Source organism: Pistacia vera, unplaced genomic scaffold (assembly GCF_008641045.1).
Source record: "Pistacia vera cultivar Batoury unplaced genomic scaffold, PisVer_v2 Contig291, whole genome shotgun sequence".
Taxonomy (NCBI): domain Eukaryota; kingdom Viridiplantae; phylum Streptophyta; class Magnoliopsida; order Sapindales; family Anacardiaceae; genus Pistacia; species Pistacia vera.
This window is the reverse complement of record NW_022196103.1, coordinates 369,661-395,319: the sequence shown is the minus strand read 5'-3', so window position 1 is coordinate 395,319 and position 25,659 is coordinate 369,661. Positions and strand designations below refer to the sequence as shown.

At 34.4% G+C, this 25,659-nt stretch overlaps 2 protein-coding genes and 1 pseudogene across 2 annotated transcripts; all 3 read left to right on the top strand.

Annotated features, from left to right (window-relative positions):
* Nucleotides 1–232: 232 nt before the first annotated feature.
* LOC116134747 (secreted RxLR effector protein 161-like) lies at nucleotides 233–730 on the top strand. The gene is made up of 2 exons (XM_031420406.1): nucleotides 233–419; nucleotides 570–730. Exons 1-2 carry the CDS (start codon nucleotides 233–235, stop codon nucleotides 728–730), a joined length of 348 nt encoding a protein of 115 aa, XP_031276266.1.
* Nucleotides 731–1,880: 1,150 nt separating this feature from the next.
* On the top strand, nucleotides 1,881–3,493 carry LOC116134746 (annotated as a pseudogene).
* A 19,243-nt stretch (nucleotides 3,494–22,736) lies between these two features.
* On the top strand, nucleotides 22,737–24,308 carry LOC116134745 (UDP-glycosyltransferase 73C1-like). The gene has a single exon (XM_031420403.1). The coding sequence runs from the start codon at nucleotides 22,737–22,739 to the stop codon at nucleotides 24,306–24,308; it is 1,572 nt and encodes a 523-aa protein (XP_031276263.1).
* Nucleotides 24,309–25,659: the final 1,351 nt, after the last annotated feature.

Below are 25,659 nucleotides of genomic sequence, written 5' to 3'. Positions count from 1 at the left end.
GAATGATAACATGCCTTAGTATCTTCTTTTGTATGTGGATGATATACTTCTAATTAGCAAGTCTAAGTCTAAAATAGATGAATTAAAGAAAAAACTCAATTCTAAGTTTGATATGAAGGACTTAGGGTGTGCTAAAAGGATTTTAGGGATGGTTATAACCAGAAACAGAAAGTGTAATGAGCTGAAAATACATCAAAGTGTTTATTTGCAAAAACTGGTTTCTAAATTTGGTATGGCTGAGTCTAAGGGTGCAAATATGCCTTTAGCTAGTCATTTTATGCTGAGTAAGTCTCAATGTCCTAAATCTGATTCTAATTTGTTAAAAATGGAAAATGTTCCCTATGCTAATGTAATAGGATCAGTCATGTATGCTATGATAAGCACAAGACCTGACCTTGCTTTTGCCATCTCACTACTCAGTAGGTTCATGTCTAACCCAGGGTTAGAACATTGATCTACCCTAAAATGGTTGCTGAAATATATAAATTGCACAACTCATGTTGGTTTAGAATACTCCAAAAGATGTGAGTCACTTGATCTTGTGGGTTTTGTAGACTTTGATTTTGCAGGTGACAAGGATTCAAGGAAGTCAACTACTTCCTATTTCTTCACTTTGGCTGGAAATTGTGTGAGTTGGAATTCCCAACTCCAACCTATTGTGGCATTGTCTTCGACGGAAGCTGAATATGTGGCATTGGCAGAAGTATTCAAGGAAGCATTGTGGCTGTAAGGACTTCTAACGAAGGTAAAATTGATAGATGGGGCAGTGATTGTATTTTGTGATAGTCAGACTGCAATACATCTAAGTAAAAATCCAGTCTACCATGAGAGGACCAAGCACATGGACATGAGGTTTCATTTTGTCAAGGATTTAGTGGCGCAAGGAGTGATAAATCTGAAGAAGATAGCAACAGAGGATAATTCAGCAGATATAGGGACAAAGGTGGTGACACCTACCAAGTTCAAGCATTGCTTGAACATGTTGTTTGTAAATTAGAGCAGCAATTGAGCTATGAAGAGAAATTGGATGGGTTAGCTACAGTAATGAGGTTTTTGAAGTTGGTGAGTTTTGAGCTTCAAGGTGGAGATTGTTAAATGAAGCTCAAAACGGTGGCGTTTGAGGAATTAGAAGTTTTAATCTTGGCCTTTGCTTGTTAAAGAAATCTAACGGCTGCAATTTGTCCAAGAAAGTCAAAGCTATTATAGACATCAAAAAATCCAGATTTGCATCCTTTCTCCAGCTCTCTCTCGACGATAAAAAATAGTATTCTACAAGGGTTTCTAATTGAGTCTAATTTTCTTGTAATCAGTTTTAGATTTCTGTAATCTTGAGTTGAAGGTCGAGCTTCCTTCAAGGGTAGAGAATCTAGGTTGTGATTTCTCTTGTGAATAAAGGGTATAGTTAGAATCTGGGGATTGATTGAGTGTATAAAGATTTGGAGTTGATTTGTTCTTGTAATTTGTAAACTTCTAATCTCTTAGTGCAGTGAGCCCCAAAAGTTCTTGGAGCTCAACGTGGATGTAGCTTATTCCCAATTTTGGAATAAGTGAACCACGGTAAAATCTTTGGTGTTCTTGATTGTGTGTTCTTGCTTCTTTGGTGTGTGATTTAGATTCTTGGGAATGTGTTTGATGTTGTTTTGATAGATTGAGTTCTGATTTTTAGCATAACAACAAGCAATACAGAAAGAATATGATTCTCTTATTCCTATAAGGAAAAAAACTAATTATTTCATTCTTATTTGGTTCACCTACCAAATTAAGTGTTATATATATATATATATATATATATATATATATATATATTGCTTAATTGTGGAACCCTATTGTACCATATCTATATTTCATTGTCGAACTAAATTGCGCCGCAGTTCATCACAATGGCATCCCTGGCCGATCACCACCACCTTCATTTTGTCCTGATTCCCTTCATGTGCCCAGGCCACCTTATCCCCATGGTAGACTTGGCCAGGCTTCTAGCACAACACGGTGTCATTGTCACCTTAATCACCACACCTCTCAACGCCATTCGATTTGAAAAAATAATCAATCGTGACATTCAATCTGGTCTCCCGATTCGACTTCTGAAACTCAGGTTTCCTTGTGCTGAGGCTGCCTTGCCAGAGGGTTGCGAGAATGTGGATTCTCTCCCCTCGCGAAACTTGTCCAAGAATTTCTCTGATGCAGCTAGGATGTTGCAGCAGCCAATAGAGAAGTTCTTGGAAGAGACAAGCCCGGGCCCAAGTTGCATTGTTTCTGATAGATATCTTCCTTGGACGATTAATGTTTCTCGTAAATTTGGAATTCCTAGTGTCACGGGCTGGGAGTTTCACACCCAAAAGGCTAACCTATTAGGTGGAGGGACTCCCCCCATTTATAAGCCCAAGACCTCCCCAATACGCTTTCAATGTGGGATTTGTTACACTAGGCTTGCTTTTGATGGGACAAGCTGCTTTGCTTTTATATGTTCACATAAAGTTATGTTGTCAAGGATTCATGAGAAGGTGTGATTCAGAGTATTTTGTAGTGCCTGGTTTGCCGGATAGGATTGAACTAACTAAAGCTCAGCTACCAAGTACTATAAATCAAAGCTCAACGACCTTCAGAGACAGGCATGAAGAAATAAAAGCAGCAGATGAGACATCATATGGGTTGGTATTTAATTCTTTTCAAGAATTGGAAGATACATATGTTGAAGAATGTAGGAAGTTACAAGGAGACAAAATTTGGTGCATTGGGCCGGTATCACTATGCAACAAAGAGAACATAGATAAGGGGCAAAGAGGTAACAAGACCTCAATTGATGAGGAACAATGCTTGAAATGGCTCAATTCATGGCCATCAAAGTCTGTAGTTTATGCCTGTCTTGGAACCCTTGGTTGCATGTCACCTCTGCAGCTAATCGAACTGGGACTAGCCTTAGAAGCATCGAAGCGGCCGTTTATGTGGGTTATAAGAGACGGTGTCAATTCAAATGAACTTGAGAAACTGTTTTATGAAGAAGGATTGGAGAGAAGAACAAAAGATATAGGACTAATTATTCGGGGGTGGGCACCGCAAGTCCGCAAGTATTGATTTTGTCCCATCCGGCCATTGGAGGATTTTTGACACACTGTGGGTGGAATTCTATACTAGAAGGAGTTTCAGCTGGTTTGCCAATGATAACATGGCCATTGTTGGCGGAGCAGTTTTTCAATGAGCAGTTTGTTTTGCGGCTAATAAAAATTGGTGAGAAGGTAGGGGCTAGCATTGCTATAAATCAGGGAGAGGAAGAAAAGTATGGAGTGATGTTGAAGAGAGAGGAAATAAGGAAAGCTATAGAGATGGTAATGGATGAAGAAGAAGGCAAAGAGAAGAGGAAGAAAGCCAGAGAAGTTGGGAGGATGGCGAAGAAGGCATTTGAAGGAGGACTGGAGGAGGATCTTCTCACAGGAATATTAAATTACTAGTGAAGGATATTCTAACGGAATCCAAGAGAAGGCTTTGCACGTGATGTCAGTGAGCAATTTTGATCTCTTTCGGCGGTTTAATTGGATTGTTTCGGTGGTGGATTGAATTGGATCCAATTTTGACAATCCAATTATATTTGATCCATTATTAAATTTGTTAAAAAGTAAATCCAATCTAACCAGTTAGACCATTCAATTTATAAATTTCAGTCTATTTTATTAATATTTATTATGTGACAATAAATTTCAGTTTTAATGCCTGATATTTTTATTTTATTGAGATTATTTTCATTTGTTATTTTATTTTTGTAATAGACAACCAACTTATGTCTCTTTCTAACGGAATTATTTATTTTAAAATTTTTAAATATGATCATTTTCCTATGTTTAAATAATATAATAGTTCTCTAATGTTTAAATTATTTAATTGTAAAATAAATAAACTTTGACAAAAAGTTTAATAAGATATATAATCAAATTGGATTTAGATGAAATCAATTTTTTTATTCAATTAGATTCGTTTTTCTTAAATTTCATTAGATTGGATTGAATTTTAATTTTGTTCAAATTAGATTGCATTTGATCGGATTTTAATTTTCTATATATTAGATTGGATCAGATTTTAATTCAAAATTGTATTAGATGGGATTTAAAAACCTAAAATCCTATATATACTTGGGTCGGATTGGATTTAGTAAAAATTATTAGAACACCCATATAAGTGAGAGAGTGTGATTAAAGTTTTTTTTTTTTTTTTTTTCATTAGCATATCAATTTTGTTGTCATCTTTGCATGTATTTTAAATATTATAAGGGTTTATCTTTGATATAAAAATAGTATCAATCTTTAAATTTTTAATTTTAATACTTTTAATTTGGTATAAAATATAATTAATGAATTTTAACATATTAATCCATAATTATAATTCAATGTCGTCTCTCTCTCTCTTTTTTTTTTTTTTTAATTGGCTTTTACTCTATGCATAACTAATAACTGACATCCTAACTGTTGTTTGGACAAACAATTGAAAGAATTTTTCGGTGGATAAAATATCTTTTTTAATATAAAATTTTTAGTTTTCATTTCTTTAATTCAAATTTTATACTGTGATTTCTTACTATATTTAAATTTTAATTTCTTAAAAACGTCCTCTGTAACACCCACATCGAGGTAAGTAACTCTACTTATGTCTTAATGCCTTTATTATTACTTATTCCAAGGTAAAAGAAAGAAAATTGACATTTTCACTTTTCGCCGCGGCAAAGGAATTTTCTCGTTGTGGCAATGAATTCACTTCCCAAATTCGTGTCAGAAATTTCAGACTTCGCCGAGGCAAAGAACTCTCCGAAATTTTTGAGAAAATTCTGGAAAACTTGCTTGAGGGCAAAATGGTCATTCCACCCATAATTAGTTGAAAATGTGGGGAGTGAAAAGAAGTATAATTACATGGAGAATGCAATGGAAATGAGGACATTATTGTAATTGACTAAAGGACAAAGGTGGAATTTCTTAGAAAGTGCAAGGGTAAAATGGGAAAGTATAAATAATACTATGTGTTGATAAGAGTTCAAGAGTTGAAACCCTAGCCACTTCTACCTCCTTTCATGCCACCTTCATCGCCAAAAGCTCTCAAATTTTCTCTAATTACTTTCCAAGGAAATCCATAGAATTTGGTTCACTTTTGATAGATTTTCAATCCTAAGCATTCAAAGGTAAGATTCTTGTACTAAGATGTGAGATTAAATTTTTAAAAGTGTTGAATTCTTAGGGTTTATATGCTTAGGGTTTAAGAGAAGGAGAATTGTATCAAGGGAAGACTAAAGTGTTTGTGTTGCTCACATCTAAGGTAAGTAAATCCAACCCTAGTTATGATTTGAGCAATAAGTGTGTAGAGAGATTCTTATATGTATGTATGTGTTTGTATGTTGAGAATTGTTGATGGAATTAATGATGAACGATGGTTAGAATTCAGCCATGAGAAGTAGTGTTTATGTATGTGATGAATTGGTGGAAGTTTGGATGATCTATGAAAGAATTGGAGTAGAATTGTGGAGTGTGATTTCCTGGCCAGGTTTGAAGTTGATTTTAGGGAGTTTTGCTCCAAATTTTGGTAGCTTGAGAGAGATGTAGAAGTGTAGCCAATTTAGTGTTTGTATGTGCATGCAAATTGTTTGATGAAATTTCTAAGTGAAGTGCATGCATGAATATGATCGCTTGTTATCTTGATATGAGTTTGTAGATGGTAGAGAATAACATGTCCACATGTCATATTGCATTCTTGCATTGAAACATTTGAATTTAGAAAGAATAACAAGAATAAGCCCATCTCCATGCATACATACATATATGAAAACACTAAAGAAGAAAGAGAAAGAAAGAAAAGAAAATTCATTATAGATTCAATTATTAAAGAAAAGAAAAGAAACTGAATTCTTATTTAAAAGAAAGAGAAGAGAAGAGAAGGTTGTTGCGATGGGAGCCCGTGAGTGACAGAGAAACAGAATAGCCCCACATGCACGCCGCCTTCAATGAGCGGCCTCAGAATAGAAAGAAGAATTTGTACAGTCCGTTAGAAGTGCATGTGGATGAGGATTGTACCCAGAAAGAATTTCAAAATACACTCACACGGCCAGGGTTCCAAATCCATGCCTCAACTGAGTCCGATCAGCAAACCAGAATAAAAGAGAAAAGAAAGAAGAGAAACACAGAAAAAGAAAGAAAACAGAAATACAGAAAAGAAAATGCATCTTCTATGCATTTGTGCGTATGCATTATACCATTCCCACTATCCAGAATTAGTTTCACTAATTGTGCCTACATATCAATAAGTCAGAAACTAGACCATTAGAAAGAGCAAAGAAGAATAGAGAAGTTTGGTATAAGGAAGGAAATTCAGAATACGAGTAACGTAGAAAGAATGGTAGTATAGTGGATTTACTTACTAGGCAATTAGTGTTCACTCCGTTGATTTCACTGTTTTTGCAGGTAATAGATAAGATGCGATCGGATGAAACGTCAAGAAGCAGAGGAGTTTGGCAACACTGTCTGATTGTACCTTGAGTTTATTTTTGTGAGACTTTGTTACTTGATGTAGAAATTTGTATATGGAAATAAAATTAGTTTTGGGCCCACTATCTTATACTTATATACATACTTGTTTTTCTATGACATATTTAGTGAGTTTCACTTTATACTTCCCAAAGTATACTAGCTAGAGAGAAATATTACACCCTCTTTTACAATCAACTTCAAACTCTCACTTCCAATTCTCCCAAAAACCCCAATCTCAAACTCAACAATCAACAATTTTTAGAAACGTACATAGCCTCAATATTATTCTGACCAATGACACAGATAATACGGTAAGAATATCATAGCGTTGAACGACCTTACCAGAAAGTAGTGACAGATCTCACATGTGAAAGTTTTTTTGCGACAACTTGGTGCAACGTGTGAGTGCTTGTTGTATGCAAGTTCACTGGACTAACCCACCAAGAGGATTTCATAGATGGTAACTCCAGTGTCTATGAAAGATATCATCTAACGGATGGTGGTGCATGTGATCCTTAGACTTGAGATCACCAAAGCACCGTGTATAAATATTTGTGTAATTTGATGCTAACCTAACGTAGTCCTATATAGGATTATCAGTACAATGCGGTTGGCTACATTGAGAAGTACACTATGGTTATGATGAATCAACAAATTATTCATTACTCTTGGGTACATGAGATGATCTCATGGTGTTATTCGATTAATTACGCTGACCGTGAATTTGTGGCCACAATGAGATTGAGTTGTTGCTCAAATCCAATTTGGTCATTGGTCTGATAATTGAATGTCAATATATTAAGGTAATATATTTGAAGTTAACCCTATTTCTATACTTCAAACCTTGATGGGATAACAAATGATGAAGAGATTGAATTGCACGGTAATCATTCCGTTGTTAGATATCAATTCTTCACTAATCCCTATATGTTAGGTAACCATGATGTCTTGCTACATGTCAATTTTGATTTGTCTATAATGAGACAATTAATTGGTGGTTAATATCGATACTACTCATTGCCAACATTATAAAGGGCCTATAGGTCACACACTTAAAAGACAATTTAAGGTTTTTAAAGAATGAGGGCATTTCGTCCTTTTTGGTGAAAGCGTAATTTCATTTTTTTATGAAAATGTATTTGAATAATTTTGCTATGCAATGCTGAGGTTGCTACCTAACCCAATGTTTATATTGGAATTTAATTTGCAAAATTGTATGTTTATATATTTATTCCAATAAATATATAAATATAAGTATTAATTAATTAATAGGTTATTATTAATTAATTAAATACCAAATTAATTCTATTCCAATTAGGAATATAAATTAAATATCAAGTTAAATCTATTCCATTTAGGAATAGGAATTAATTAAATACTAAATTCAGTATATTCCAAATAGGAATAGGTTAATCCTATTCCAAAGTGGAATAGGATTTTTCATGCTATATAAGCATGAATTAATTTAGGATTTGAAAACCCTAATTTAGTGAGTGCCGCCCCTTGCTTTGGTATTGAGAGAATTCTCTCAATTTTTCATTTATTGATCTTTCAACCTTTAAACAATTAATTAGTTCTAGCAAATAAATTAACTGTGAGTGATCTTGTCTTCGTGTGGATATACCATTGTGTGCAATCCTATTTTGAATTGACTTGCAAAGGATTCAAAGAGAGTTTGAAGGACTCTCCAAATGAAGGTATAAACGGATCCTTGAATGTTTAATTACGTTTTGAAGCATGTAAATAATTTATTCAAAACCCGGATTCATGGGTTTTAGGTTTAATGCGAAATTTTAATTGTTTCTGCTTCCCTTTTAGTCGCATTAATACCTTACAGATATCATACTTGGAACTTTGTTAAAATTAAAATGGATATGATTATCTTAATTCTTACTTTCTTTCAAGATCCACAAGTTTAAAAAAAAAAAAAAATGATGTAATTTATAAGTTAAAGTTTGGATAGTCAATAATATAAATGAAAATTTACATAAGTTTAATCTTCTATGCAACTGTTCAATTTAGTAGTATTTGATTTTGAAATATTACATATTAATTTAATGCTAAATCTAATAAAGTTAATTATAATTTAACATATAATGGTGGAAAGAAAAATTTCTCCTATTAGTAAAACTACTTCAATATAATGTTTAATGTGATTCCATTTAAAATAATTACACAAAATGAATTATTTCATTCAATCTTTTGTAAAATTAATTATTTACAAGAAAAAATATTTTAAGACAATACTTTCTTTTTGAGAAATTATATTAAATGACCCTATCTTAGACGTGGAGTTAAAAAAGTAACACTTTTTCAAAAGTTTCTCACAATTTAGCAAATGACATTATAAACTATTTTTATGGACGAAAATACACCTATTCACAAATTCTTGAACCTTTAACCAAAACCCATTCTTCAACCCTTAAAACCTATCTAACCCATTCTGCATAACTACAATCCCTATAAAATTGAAAGATATTTATGTAGATGGATGGTTAATGTTGGTTGTTTGGGTTAATTTTTAAATGGGGATGTTAAAAATTGAAAGATATTGGATGTTCGATATTCACTATCAGACAACATTAAAATACCCCTTTGTGAAAATTACATATACTACCGTATAGTCCTATCAAACGTTCGATACCCCTCGTTGGATGGTATCAAACGCTTTTCGTCTTCTTCAACCTTGAGTTGCAAAAAGTGACGGATACCATCGACACCCTTTGATAGTAGTCCCAAGTTTCGTCAAAAACATCAAAATCCTTCAATTTGCAACATCTTTAGTTAAAAGTTAACCCAAACAACCAATATTAACCACCCATCTACCTAAAGAATCCTAATTGACATGTTTCTTTCGCATAAAATTGAATTAAGAGTCAGTTTATAGCTTTGGTTTTGAAATTCTTCAATGGAGGTAAGGGTTAGTTTAACTTTGAAGAAGATGGGTGAATGGGTTAGGGTTTATATATCTATCAGGACATTTTCATCCTTCAAAATGTGTAAGATGTCATTTTACTAGTTTGTAAGAGGTTTTTGGAAAGTGCTACTTTTTCAATTTCACCCTTAAGATATTTTTATTTAATATAATTTCTCTTTCTTTTTTACGGTGAAAGTATAATATAATAAATAAAACTCTATACATTTTTTAATTAAATATATATAACATGATATTTGGTGGGGCCTTTCCTTAATATGGGGCCTTAGGCAACTGCCTCAATTGCCTAGGGGTCGAGTTGACCTTGCTTCAAATAAATGTTGACCTTGCTTCAAATAAATATAAATGGCATTTTCCCACCCAAGGTTTGACGAGATGGCAAGTTCCCAGCCCTGGTTTCATAAATTCTAGATTCTCACCCTTAAATTAACAAAAATATGTTTAATGTAACGGTCAAAATTCATTGCATTAAATCTAAAATGAAAATAAAAATTTCAAAATAACCTTCCACATCTCAAATTTCTCTCGCTTGCACCCTCTCTCAACTCACCACCAATGTTGGCATTGTTGCAATCAACCCAACAGGTGCACACAGAGGGTTGGGCGTTGGCACTGAAGATGTGTGTGCGTGTTGTGGATAGGCAAGTTGGTTGGGGAAATTCATCGAGCAAATGGTGTGCCAACCCAAAAAACTTTGATCGCAAACTTTTCCAAATCCTAGAAACACAACATAATCACTCCAATAACAAACACAAACAACCTTCAAAGAGAACCAAAACCCTCAAACTCCAAACAATTCACCAAATCGACTTCCAAAAGAAGCACAAATTGGCAAATCGTGAAGAGAAACGCAAACCTCTCTGCTAGCGAATTGACAAGCAACCAGTTGCTGGTGAAGGGAGGTTATGAAGAGCAAGAGCTGGCAATTGAGAAGGTGGTGTCCGATTGAATTTTGATCACTGGATATGGCTAGAATCCAGTGAAGAACAACAAAACCCTAAAACCAAAATTGTTGGCAAATGAAGAGATGGAACAATCAAGAACCAAAGGGCTTTTGATAGGATTCCTGTTAGTAAAGTTTACTAGCTGAGGGGGTACAAGGGTAAAAGTGGCACTAGGAGTGTGAGGGAGTGCTAAAGGGAGCATTGTAGTAATGGTTGTTATGGGTTGGCCATGTGTCAAGGGAATTATCTGTTCTTTTGGCTTAGATTGTTAATTGCATATTTGTTATTCTTCTTTTATTCAATACAATATTTGGATCCTTGTGGAATTTTTGGTTGTTCTTTGTGTTCTTAGAATTGTTTGCGGGTGGAATTGACTGATTTGGCAAGGGGTTCCATCAATTTGGTATTAGAGCCTAGTTAGCTAATGGTAAATACTAGAATGGAAAGTAGAATTGACAGCTTAGAAAAGGAAGTGGGATCTATGAAGCGAGATTTAGAAAGTGTTAAGGAATACTTACTTGAGATGTGTGAGCTAAAGTGATTGAGAGAGGAACGAGATGAGGCGCAAAATCACGAGAAAGGAAAAACATCATCTTTGAAGAGTCTAAACAACGGTGAGAACCGTGGGCATGATTAAATAAAAAATGGTGTTGAGATGAGGAAAGATGACAAGAGGATTAAGAAGCTGATATTGCCGATATTCAATGGTGATGATCCTTATGGGTGGACTTTCAAGGCAAATTGCTATTTTAGCATCAATCGGTATGAAGGGGTAGAGATGGTGTAGGCTTCCTCTTTGTGCTTGGTGGGAAGGGCCTTTAACTTGTATCAGTGGGTAGACTCTCTTTCACCTTTTCACTATTGGGGAGCTTTTAAAGCAGCCTTGATCACCAAATTCCATCTATCTTTCCACGGGACAACTTATGAGGTACTAGTAACTTGAAATAGACGGTGATGGTGACGGAGTTCTGGGAAGAATTTGAAGCTTATGTTGCTCCATTGAAAAAGATAGGAGAGGAGCAGAGCTGCTCATGGGGATCTTTATGAATGGGCTTAAAAAGGATGTATAGGACGAGTTGAGGTTGAATAAGCCTAAAGCATTAGTTGAGCTGATTGAACAGACCCACTGTATTAAGGAAAAGAATTGTGTTTTAGAGAAAACCCGACTCAGATTTGGTAAAGTCTAGACCCATAGACATGAATCCTACAATCAGGTATCCTCTAATCTAGATCTAAGTCGCCCAAATTGGTGGAATAATCCGCCAAAAAATGCTGAGTTGGGGCAATTCATGGGAGCTCAAAATCGAAATTGGGAAAGGGGAAGTAAGTCAATGGAGATTACGGTACTCCGATAAGAAGTGATGGATTCCAACGGTTAACTAAGATTGAGGTTCAATTTAAACGGGAAAAGGGGCTTTTTTTCATTGTGGTGAGAAGTTCGGACCCAACCACCGCTACCCAAGTAAATCAGTCTAGATCTTGCTGGTTCTGGATGATAACGATGATGCCAAAAAAGGGGAAGATGTGCAGGAACCTGATGATGCACCACATAAGGAAGGTACTTCTCTCGCCTTATTAATGAATTCCATTGTGGGGACAACAACCAATAAAACATTGAAGCTCAGGGGAAGAATTGGGAATGAGGAGGTAGTTGTGTTGGTGGATAGTGGAGCCTCTCACAACTTTATTGCCCATGATTTAGTGCAAACGTTGGGATTGGAAATCGGGAAGAGTAAGTCATTTGCGGTGATGGAGAGAAATGGGGTTACAATTAGAGGTGAGGGGATTTGTGTAACACCTACATCAAGGTAAGTAATTTTATTTATGCCCTAATACCCTTAGTTGGATTTCTTTGAATTTACCTTAGACAAATGTGAAGGAAACTCCTTAAAACTTCATTAGGGGTAAATTGGTCTTTTCACTCATAACTAGATGAAAAGTGGGGAGTGAAAGGAAGCAAAATAATATAAAGAAGATAATAAAAATGAGGGTATTTTGGTAATTGACTAAAGGATATAGATGGGATTTCATAGAAAGTGCAAGGGCAAAATGGCAATTCATGCATATATTATTAGATATAGGGTTTCATTAGAAGAAACCCTAACCATATTTCAGCCCTTGTACCCGCCACCCTGACCCCTTTTTCTCTCAAATTTCTTCACCAAATCTCAAAGAGAATTCATAGGATTTGGCTTGGATTTTTATAGATTTTCAATCCTAAAGCATCCAAAGGTAAGATTCTTGCACAAGGTGTGTGATTAACCTTTAAAGTTTTAAATTCTTATGGTTTTTTATATGATCTAGGTCCAAGAGGAAGAGACTTTTAGCAAAGGGGGGTTATATCACACATTCAAGGTAAGTAAACCCAATTTTACCCTTGATTTGAGCAAGACTTGTGTAGAATGATTCTTGCATGTTTGTATGTGTTTGTATATAAGAATTGTTGGCTGTTTTTTATGTTGAATGATGTATAATTTCCAGCCATGAGAAGTAGTGCTTGAGTATGTGATGAATTGGTGGAATTATGGAAGAATTAGTGTTGAAATTTTGAAGTGTTGAGATTTGTTGAAATCGGCCAGGTTTATGACTATAATTAGTGAGTTTTTGCTCAAATATTGGTGGATTTAGAGAGATGTGGAAGTGTAGCCAACTTAGTAGCTGTATGTGCATATGAATTGTTTGATGAAAATCCAAAGAGAAAATACATGCATGAGTTGGCTAAACCCTATTGAAGAAAGGGTTAGAGAAACGCAAGAATTGAAGTAGAAATATTATGTTGGGCTTAACCAAGAGTAAATGTTAGTATTCAAGAGTGCATATTGTTATGCCAAAATTTAGAATATCACTTGGTCATGTAAGTTCCATGAGAGAAATGGCCCTTAGTGCTTGGTTCTAGTACTTGAACCGTTACTACTTCTTGAATAGCACATGAAAGTGTTAGAAAAGAATTGCATGTTAAAGTGTTACTTTGATATGGCACTTGTGACAGTAGAGAATGGTAGAATATGTCATGACATATCATTATGCCATAATGAGTTTTCAAGTTTGTGGATGTGAACTTGGAAAGAATATCAAAGAATGGGCTTGATCATGCATATATTATACATATGATTTATTTATATATAGCCTTGATTTGGTAAATGAGAATATTAAAGAAAATGTTAGCAAAGAATGAGAAAAGAAAGAAAGAAAATGGCTTATAGATTCTTTTGAAGCTAACATGCAAATATGTATATTTTCTCACTTACTAAAGAATGCAAGTGTAGAATTTCCATAGCTTGGAAATTCATTTAGAAATGTGTATCTTTCTATTCTCTTTCTACAGCATGTTATGTTATAAGGTTGTTGTGATGGGGAACCCGTGAGTGACAGAGATGCAGAAAATTCTCACATACACACAGCCATCAGTGAGCGGCCTCAGCATAGCATAATAGAATTTGTACAGTCCGTCAGCAATGTATGTGGATGAGGACTATACCTAGTAGAAAATACCTACATGCATGTCGCCATCAGCGAGCGGCCTCAGCATAGTAGAACAGAATTAGCATAGTCCGTCGGCAATGCATGTAGATGAGGATTGTACCCAGTATACACTCACATTACCAGGGTTCCGAATCCATGCCTCAACCTAGTCCAATCGGCAAACCATAACAGAAAAGAAAAGAAAGAGAAACAGAATAAGAAAGAGGAATAGAAAAGAAAAGAAAAGAAAGAGATACAGAACAAGAGACAGAAAACAGAAAAGAAAGAAAATTCTCAAAAAAGTTTATTATTCTGCATATGTATTATGCTATTTGCATGATTTAGCATTTCTTATGTGCTTGACGATGTACAGTTTTATTAATTGTCTTTGCACATTGTTAAATAGCAAATCGGAATATTAGAAAAGAATGCAAAATATCTGAAAAGAATGTAGAATATCATAAAAGAATGCAGAATATCAGAAAAGAATGTAGAATATCAAAAACGAATGTAGAATATCAAAAAAGAATGTAGCATATCAGAAAAAAATAAAGTGAGAAAAGGAAAGTCAGAATATGAGTAACAGAGGAAAAACAGTAGTGCAGTTTGGTTTACTTACTGAGCAATTAGTGCTCACTCCGTTATTTTACTGTTTTTCAGGTACTAGATGATTTACGGTCGGGTGGGATATCAAGAAACGGAGGAGTTAGGCGGCACTTTCCAAGACTATCTTGTACTTAATAAAGTATATCAGATATTTTGTATATATACTTATATGAATTAAAATTAGAACTTTTGGATTTTACATTATATACCTATATGTTTATATGTTTACAAAAGTTATTTATTGGATTTTGTCATATATTTCTTAAAGAATTACTCGCTAGAGAGAATATTACAATTTGTAAAGGGGTTAGTTTGCAGGTTCAGTGGATTGAGTTAAAGCAGAATTTATTTCCATTTGAGTTGGGCTGATGTTGTGTTGGGGATTTCTTGGTTGGCCACCTTGAGGGATGTTTGCTCTAATTGGAAGAATCTGACTAGGCTTTCGTCAATGAAGGAAAAAAAAGTGGTGCTACAAGGGGACCCTTCATTGGTAAAATCAGTGGCGTCTTTAAAAAACCATGTTGAAGTCATTAAAAACTAAGGATGTTGGATACGTGGTAGAAGCTTGTTCTATAGAAGATAGGGGTTTGGAAAAAGAGGAAGCAGTTGAACCAAAAGTTGCTATTATTGTGGAGGACTTTAACCATCTTTTCCAGCAGACTACCAAACTTCCCTCCAAACGCCTTGTCGACCATGCCATAACCTTATTGGACAACTACAAACCCCCTAACATACAAATAAGGGTGAGCACGGGTAGCGGGTAGAACCGGAACCGGGGGTAAGAACCGGAACCGGAACCGGAACCTACCCAGAACCTGCACTGTGCGGGTAGGTTCCGGTTCCAATTTTTTGGAACAGCTACTGTGCGGTTCCGGTTCCGGTTCTTGCATGTGGAGGAACCGGAACCGGAACTGGAACCTATAAAAAGCGTACCCTGTTTGGAACCTGTAGGGGGTACCCGATTTGGAACCTGTTTTGGAACCTGTTTGGAACCTGTTTTAGAACCTATTTGGAACCTGCTTTGGAACCTGTTTGGAACCTGTTTTGGAACCTGTTTTTAGAACCTGTTTAGAACCTATTTTGGAACCTGAACTATAATTAAATATTTATGAAATGTAAATAATGGGGGAGTTTCTATTATTTTACATATAAAAAAATTTTAAATAGAAAAAGTTAAATTTTTAGAATGACCTAATTAAATAAATATACGAATACAATTATACTTATTACATATAAATTACACCATATTAAAAGCTTTAATATATTATAATACATTAATATTAAAGTTTTGATCAATTAAGTGAATAATTGGAATTATGATTCAATTAAAAGTGTTTTACATTTTTAATGTTATTAAAAGAATTATTTTTGAATAAAATAGTATATTTGATTGAGTAATAATATATTTAGTTATTTACTTCAATTATCAAGTTCTAAGTATATCTATAATAAATTAGTAATTAATTAATTATATATGATAAATTGATAAACATTAATAAATTTAATTACTAGTTAAATATCATACTTAATCAATTATAACATTACATTATAGTTAAATGATTACTTAATTAATTATAATTTTATAACATTACTTAATTGATTTATAGTATAATTAATTATAGCATTACATTAATTGATTACTACTTAATTAATTGACTTTATTATAAACATTAGTACAAACTTAATTAAATGATTAAAAATTTAATTAATTATAATATTACATTAAAAATTTATAGTATGATTATTTAATAGTTAATTCACTATAACATTACATTATAGTATGATTATATAATTAATTATAACATTACATAATTAAATAATTACTTAATTGATTATGAGTTATGATATTATGTTTTAAACATTAGTAATTACTAATTTACTACATAAACATTAGCACAATACTTAATTAAATGATAAGAAATTTAATTAATTATAACATTACCTTATAAACATTTCATTATAAACATTAATTAAACATTACATTATAGTTAAATAATTACTCAATTAAATTATAATATTATTATATTACATTATATTATGATCACTTACTTAATTATAGCATTATATAGTTAAATGATTACATAATTACTTAATTAGTTATGAATTTATAACATTACATTATAAACATTAGTAATCTACTATACTATTACATTACTTAATTAAACGATTAAAAATTTAATTAATTATAACATTACTTTATATATTTGTAATATGATTACTTAATCAATTATAACATTCCATTATAAACATTAGTATATTAATTAAATGATTTGAAATTTAATTAATTATAATATTAAATTATAGATTTGTAGTATGATTACTTAATTCATTATAACATTACATTATACTATTATAGTATGATCATATAATTAATATAACATTACATAATTAAATGATTACTTAATTGATTATGACATTATATTATAAACATTAGTAATTTACTAATTTACACAATACTTAATCAAATTATTATAACATTATATTATAAATTTATGGTATGATTATTTAATTAATTATAACATTCTATTATAAACAATATTACAATACTTAATTAAATTATTAACAATTCAAGTGTTGCTTAGAGATTACAGGTTATGAGTTATATTGGACACAAATGAATGAATAATGAAAATTTGTTGGGGGTGTATTTGTAAACTTATAAGGTGTTTTTGTTATTTTTTAAACTAATAGGGGGGTAACTGATTTTTTATAGGGTACCCTGGAAAAGAACCGGAACCTGCATTTTAGGTTCCGGTTCCTTGAATTGAAGAACTTGCACTGTGCGGTTCCGGTTCCGATTCCTTTTTTTGGGAACCTGCACTGTGCGGTTCCGGTTCCCCCGGAAAATGCAGGGTATCCGGAACCGCTCACCCCTACATACAATCCTACAAATACCCTTACTTCCAAAAGAATGAGATAGAAAGGTTAGTTAGGGAAATGTTGGATTCCGAGATTATTCAACCCAACAAATACCCCTACTTCCAAAAGAATGAGATAGAGAGGTTAGTTAGGGAAATGTTGGATTCCGAGATCATTCAACCCAACACTAGTCTGTTTGCTAGCACTGTTCTATTGGTGAAGAAAAAATATGGTAGTTAGTGCTTCTGTGTAGACTATAGGGCTTTAAATAACCTAACCATACAGGACAAATTCCCTATTCCATCGATTGAGGAACTTTTAGATGAGTTGGCAAGGGCGACAATGTTCACAAAATTGGATCTAAAGTCAAGTTACCACCAGATTAGGATAAGGGAAGAGGACATGGCTAAAATAACCTTTAGGACCCATGAGGAGCATTGCAAATTCCTAGTTATGCCATTCATGTTAACTAATGCCCCTTCCACCTTCCAAGCACTCATGAATACCATTTTTAAGTCGGTTTTAAGAAAGTTTATACTAGTCTTCTTTGATGATATCCTAGTGTACAGCCCCGATTTAGACACTAATTTAGAGCACCTTAAATAGACCTTCAAAATACTAGTTGAGAACGAATTAGTGGTCAATCGGAAGAAATGTTTGTTCAGGCAACAAAGGCTAATATTTAGGCCATTTGATTTCATCTACAAATGTAGAGGCTGCCCACAAAAGCTTAAAGCTATGTTATCCTAGCCTATTCCGCAAACCATCAAGAGTTTATGGGGATTTTTAGGGTTGACGGGTTCTTATAAGCGTTTTGTGAAAGGATATGGGATGATATCACAGCCATTAACACAACTCCTTCGAAAAGACACTTTTGAGTGGAATGACGAAGCACAACAAGTGTTTTAGGCTCTAAAAACTGCAATGACAATAGTACCCATCTTGGCAATGCCCATACCGATGCCTCTAGACAAGGCATGAGGGTTGTCTTGGTTCAGAAATCATGTCCCATTGCTTTTCTTAGTAAAGCCCTCTCTAGCCAATCCAAGCAGAAATCAATTTACGACTGGGAGCTTAGGGCCATAGTGTTCGCGGACCACAAATAGAGACACTATTTAATCGGACGCAAGCTTATTATCAAGACCGACCAACGGAGTTTGTAGTTTCTGATAGACCAGAGGGTGAAAACTCTGGAATAGCATAAATGGATCTCAAAACTCAAGGGGTTCTCTTTTGAAATCCATTACCAACTTGGCACTTCCAATGAAGTGGTTGATGCCTTGTTCAGGAGAGAAGAAGAAGTTGAGTTGGCGGCTATTTCTATGGTTGAGTTTTTAGAGTTGGATGATTTAGCATCTGAGGTGCAGCACAACCCTAAATTAAAGTCCATCATGCAAGATTTACTCCTAAATTCCTCAAGCCATCCTCACTATCGTATTCATAGTGGTTGTCTTTTCTATAAAGACAGGTTAGTTGTCCCTCGAACTTCTAAACTCATTCCCAAATTTCTAGAGGAGTTCCACAATAGCCCAAGTGGAGGTCATTCAAGTTTTTTTAGAATTTATAAGCGGATATGTAGTATTGTTTTTTAGAAAGGAATTAAGAAAGATGTTCAAGTGTTTGTGCAAAAATGTATGGTCTGCCAACTAAACAAGCATTTAGCCCTCAAACTAGCAGGGTTACTACAACCTTTATCTATTTCTTCTCAAGTATTTGATGATGTCAACATGGATTTCATTGGGGGGTTGCCTAAAGCTAAAGGGTATGACACAATCCTAGTGGTGGTTGATAGACTTACTAAGTACGACCATTTCATTCCCCTTTGTCACCCGTATAATGCTAAAGACGTGGTTGTTGTGTTTGTGAACAATTTTGTGAAGTTGCATGGATTTCCCAAATCCATTGTATCCAATAGGGATAGGGTACTTATCATTCAATTTTGGTTGGAGCTTTTTAAAGCCGTGAGAACCAGTTTAAAGTTAAGCTCCGCTTACCATCCTCAAACTGATGGGCAAACTGAGGTAGTCAACTGATACTTGGAGGCATATTTAAGGCATTTTTGTAGTTCCCAGCCCAAACATTGGTCACGATGGTTGTCTTGGGTTGAATATTGGTACAACACTGCTTACCACAGCTCAACCAAGATGACACCTTTAAAGGCATTGTATGGTAGGGATCCTCCCATCGTCCTTAAGTTTACGGATTGTCCATCCTTAGTGGAAGAGGTAAATCAGCAAATGCGGGAGCGAAACTCAATTTTGGATGAGCTGAAACACAATCTTGCCATGGCCTAGGGACACATGAAGGCACAAGTCGACTTGCACCTTCGAGAACTCACCTTCCAACTAGAGGATCAAGTTTTCCTCAAGCTTCAACCATATCGGTTCAAGTCCTCGGCTAAAAAGATGAATGAGAAGCTGAGTCTGAGGTTCTATGGTCCGTTTACAGTTTTGGAACGAATTGGGCAAGTTGCCTATCGACTAGATTTACCTCCAACTACTCGAATCCACCCTATCTTTTATGTCTCTCAACTGAAACGCAGCTTGCACAGTTCGGTTCCAGTTCAACCGTGTCCTCCCTTCTTATCAAAGGACTTAGAACTCTTTGTCCAACCGAAGGTAGTCTTGGCAGTCTGCACTTTAATGGATGGGTCTAAAGAAGTCCTTATCCAATGGAAGGACCTTCATCCTTTCAAAGCAACTTGGGAGGTGTATGGTATCATCAATCTCCAATATCCACTTTTTCACCTTAAGGACAAGGTGGCTCCTCAGGAGGAAGGGGGGGTGTATTGATAGGCCTCCTATTAGTAAAGTTTACCAGCTAAGGGGGCACAAGGGTGAAAGGGGCGTTAGGAGTGTGAGGGAGTGCTAAAGGGAGAATGGGGTAGTGATGGTTGTTATGGGTTGGCCACGTGTCAAGAGAATTATCTGTTCTTTTGGCTTAGATTGTTAATTGCATCTTTGTTATTCTTCTTTTATTTAATACAGTATTTGTATCCTTGTGGAATTGTTGGTTGTTCTTTGTGTTCTTGGTATTGTTTGCGGGTGGAATTGACTGATTTGGCAAAGGGTTCCATCAATGTGGAGTGGGTGATTGGGAAGGTGATGGTGATGGTGGCGATAAGGCAAATCAACTTCGTCTCAATTAGCCTAGATTGGGGTTGAATCAAATGTTTGCATAGACATGAGGGTTAAAAATTAATTTACTAATCTATTTGTCAAGTGCAGTTTGGTAATAACAGATTCTATACTGTATCAGAATCCAAAAATTACAAACGGTGTTAATTTAAAGGTGGGAATCTGGAATTAATGAAACCAATGATGGAAACTTGTAGAGTCGCCAAACCTTGGGTGGGAACATGTCGTTTACTCATATATATATTACAAAGTAATATGGAGAGTGGAGCACAACGTTTTATTCCCAAGTTCTTTGTTTGTATTTATTTACATAATTTTTAACAAAATTTCAACTATTAGATTAATGCATTTGAGATTACATAAAAGTTTTGTTGTTTTCTGGGTGCATTAAGTTTGTTTTAAATATTAACAATTCAAAATATCATAATCCAAAGTGCATAAATTATGTGGAGTTTATAACGCCTGACTTCACTCAGGCACCTCTAATTCACGTGCTTGGTGCTCTAGTTTCATCAATCTTTTCTGAAAATCAATTTCTAAAATTGATTTTTTATTTTTTTTTTTGGATTTTTTTTCTAAAAAAAAAGACAAAAGCAAATGATTAAACTAAGTTCTTTCATTTTTTTGGGAAATCAATCTCTAAAACTAATTTTTTTATTTGTTTGGATTAAACCAAATTTAAAAAAATAAATAAATAAAGAAGAAGAAGAAAATTATTGAACCAATCAAAGTAAAAGGTTGAAGATGATTTTGTGTATTACCTTGAATATCGTATATGGATTAGTTAAATTCAAAGAATAAAGACTTATTTAGCAAATACTAAAGAAACCGAGATTGAAGAGGATTTTGATTTGTTTGGGGTAGAGGTGGCCATACAGTCCACAATTTTTTTTTTGGCACGGTACGAAAATTTCGTGTCGTGCCACAATTAATGAGCCATGTCGTGTGCTAAAGAATGGGCACGTGAGTCGACACAACACAACCCACAAATTTTAAAAAAATTAATATAGTCATTGCAAGCCTACGAAGGCATGTGGCAGGCCCACAAAGGTATAGTACGACACGACAAGGTCCACCGGCCCATAGGTCATAGCCTTGAGTTTTGGTTGTCTGGCTTGACAGTTTGGAGGCAGAGTAGAAGATAAAAGAGAAGAGTTAATGATAACTTGATAGGTGATGGTAGGGACATTATTGTCCAAAACAAGGGAGAATGTCTTGTAACCAAGTTTCATTACAAGTAGGTCACAGGTCACTTCTCAGTTTGACCTTGAAGAGAGCTTAAACAAGTAACTTTTACATTCATTTATTGTTCGTTTATGCATGTGAATAGTTAGACTTAAAACTTGGACAGTGGACCCAGGGAGTGTTTAAAAAATGAGTGATGCTATGGGTACTAATAGATGAATAATTGAATACTAATATGTGTACTAACTAAAGTATAGTATCCGTACTATATGCATAGTATGGGTACTATGCTTTAGTTAGTACACATATTAGTACTCATCTATTAGTACCCATAGTATTATTCTTAAAAAATAAAGGCCAGGGGAAAAAGCCCCGTTTGTTTAAAGAAGTGATTTTCACCGTCTAATTTATCATTATCACCTAGTTTCTAATTTAAAATATAACTTTTTTTTTTCAGATTCATTTTATTGTGTGATTACTTTTTTCATAGTTTTATTAATATATTTTTATTAAACAAACAAATATTTAAAATAAAACAAAAGGTTTCAATAATTATGAAATTGAGCATATATGTAATTTTTATTAAGGATAAACTTGTTAAAAAAATTTAGTGAGAATAGTGATGTCGTTGTTATTTTGGAATTAAAATAAATAAAGAAATTACAGCAAATAAAATGAATTACAAATAATTAACTAAACAATACAAAACATGTTATGAATCTACTATCATTTGACACATTTCATCATGCCATTGCCACCCTTTGACATATGGCAAAATGTGACAACAATTTGTGACACCTAATGGCTAAATACTGATCGGGGTGGCACCCTGCCCTCCTTTGTAATTTTATGGTACTAATATGAGAAGAAAATAAATTCGGCCCTTTCATTGTTCTATTTTCAATAGTCTCTTATTTTTCATTTGTTATGCATTAGTGGTTATAATTATTTTATATGTCGTAATCAGTTTACAACAAAACACTTTTTTTTTTGCCAGATAAGGCTGCAGCGGCAGAATACTTCTTTTTTTCTTCCTTCAATTCACGACCACAGCTTCGAGTGTGGCTTGTACCGCAACATCCCGCGACCTTCTCCCCAATTAATCACAATGGCTTCCCCGACGGGTCTCCAGCAGCTTCATTTTGTCCTCATTCCCTTGATGTGCCCAGGTCACCTTATCCCAATGGTAGACATGGCCAGGCTCCTGGTAGAACATGGTGTAATGGTTACTTTAATTACCACACCTCTCAACGCCATTCGATTTGAAGCGATCATCAATCGTGACATTCAATCTGGTCTCCCAATCCGAATTCTGAAACTCAGATTTCCTTGTGTTGAGGCTGGATTGCCAGAGGGCTGCGAGAATATGGATGCTCTTCCCTCGCCAAAATTGTCCAAGAATTTCTTTGATGCAGCTAGGGTGTTGCAGCAGCCAATCGAGAAGTTCTTGGAAGAGACAAGTCCAGCCCCGAATTGCATTATTTCTGATAGATATCTTCCTTGGACGATTTATACTGCTAGTAAGATTGGAATCCCTCGGCTTGCTTTTGATGGCACAAGTTGCTTTGCTTTTATGTGTTCATATAATATAAAGTCGTCCAGGATTCATGAGAAGGTTTCTGATTCAGAGTACTTTGTGGTGCCTGGTTTGCCGGATAGGATTGAAGTAACTAAAGCTCAGCTACCCGGTACTCTGAATGCAGGCTCAGTGACCTTCAAAGATATGCTCGACGAAATAAAAGCAGCAGATGAGGCATCATATGGGTTGGTATTTAATTCTTTTCAAGAATTGGAAGAAAGATATGTTGAAGAATGTAGAAAGGTAAAAGGAGATAAAGTTTGGTGCGTTGGGCCCGTATCACTATGCAACAAGGACAACATAGATAAGGGGCAAAGAGGTAACAAGACCTCAATTGATGAGAAAGAATGCTTGAAATGGCTCAATTCATGGCCATCAAAGTCTGTAGTTTATGCCTGTCTTGGAACCCTTGGTTGCATGTCACCTCTGCAGCTAATCGAACTGGGACTAGCCTTAGAAGCATCGAAGCGGCCGTTTATATGGGTTATAAGAGATGGTGTCAATTCAAATGAATTTGAGAAACTTTTTTATGAAGAAGGATTGGAGAGAAGAACAAAAGATATAGGACTAATTATTCGAGGGTGGGCACCGCAAGTATTGATTTTGTCACATCCGGCCATTGGAGGATTTTTGACACACTGTGGGTGGAATTCTATACTAGAAGGAGTTTCAGCTGGTTTGCCAATGATGACATGGCCTTTGTTGGCGGAGCAGTTTTTCAACGAGCAGTTTGTTTTGCGGATATTAAGAATTGGTGAGAAGGTGGGGGCTAGCATTGTTATGAACCGGGGAGAGGAAAAGCAGTGTGGAGTGATGGTGAAGAGAGAGGGAATAAGGAAAGCAATACAGATGGTAATGGATGAAGAAGAAGGTAAAGAGAAGAAAAAGAGAGCAAAAGAGCTTGGAGAGATGGCAAACAAGGCATTAGAAGGTGGGGAATCTTCTTACAGGAATATTAAGTTGTTAATTGAAGATATTCTGAATCAATCGAAGAGCAAAAAAAAAGGTGGGCAGAGAGTGACTCATGAAGAGGGCTTCAATAAAGCATCAGGGATAACAAGCAGCCTATCATTTATGAAATTTACATTGAGATTATTTTAGTCTTTGGATTAAGAAAAACCAAAAAAGAGGATGAATTACATTTTCCCACCGAAGTTTGATTAATGCCTACCCTAAACTTTCAAAAAAAAAATTTCCCAATCATTAAAATTTAGACTTTAGTTTTAATGGTGTAAGAGCATTCTGGTCAGTTTGCGCATATATATTACAGGGTTAATTTTATTTACACCCTTACTATACAAATAGATAACAAGTGCCTTCACTAATCTGAGAACTAGTCACTTAGATCCTTTATCTTCAATTTCTATCATTAAAGTGGAGGTTTGATCATGATTGACTGCTAAAATTACATAGATGCCCACACATTTTTGATGCTTTGACTATTTTACTTACGTGTTTGTGTTTCTATAAAAAAAAAAACTTTTCATTATCTATAAATTATAAATTTACAAAACAATTTTTCATTAAACTTATAATTTTTTATTTAAAAATTATAATTTTCAAAAAAGAGAAAAGAAATTGAAATTGTGAAAAAAGAAAAGAAATCTTCCAAAAATAAAAACAAATTGAAAACAAAATTAGCTGGACGGAATTGCTCTTGACAAAGTTTGATTCTAACTAGATTGCACCTGTCTAGTACGATTCTAGTTGAATTGCACCTGCCTAGTATGATTCTAGTTGAATCGCACCTAGCAAGATCGCACCAGCCTAGTGCGATTCCGTCCCCGATGATGAAGGCTACTAGTGACTTTTTTTAAATATTTTAATTTAATAATTGGCCTTTTTTCTAAAAAATTTAATTTATTAACCCTAAAATTAATATAAACCAAACTAATATTTATAAAGTTTTGGTGGGAAAATGTTTTTTGGCTTTAATAAAAATTACAAAGTTAAATAATAAAAGGTATTGTAGTTTTTTCATTGTTATACTCCGTTGATTGACAATAGGTTCAAAGTTCAGGGGTAGAAAGATATTAGCCAAACTTCGGGTGGGAAAAATACCATTAAGCCTTTAAGTATGTCTCTTTGGTGATTATAACTCTATCAAAATACTAACTTCGTCAATTATTTATTTTATTAGAAATGAAATCTTTACGGTAATTTTCATCTAAGTCAATGCCATTTGATGATTAATAAAGGCGGCTAGAAGAGTCCTATTATATAATGGAGCAATAATGCAGCAGTTTTGTCTTGTTATTGTTGTAATCCTCAAAAAATGTATTAAAACATAATTTCTTTATTTTGATTTATTGTACAGACTTTGCTATAATATTGTCAGTGACAACTGACAAACAATATCTCGGGCGGCCCACCATATTATTTTGATACGACTCTACATATTCTTTTTATTGAAATGTGAAGCCATTTGCTCATGGGCTGGAGGTAATTACTA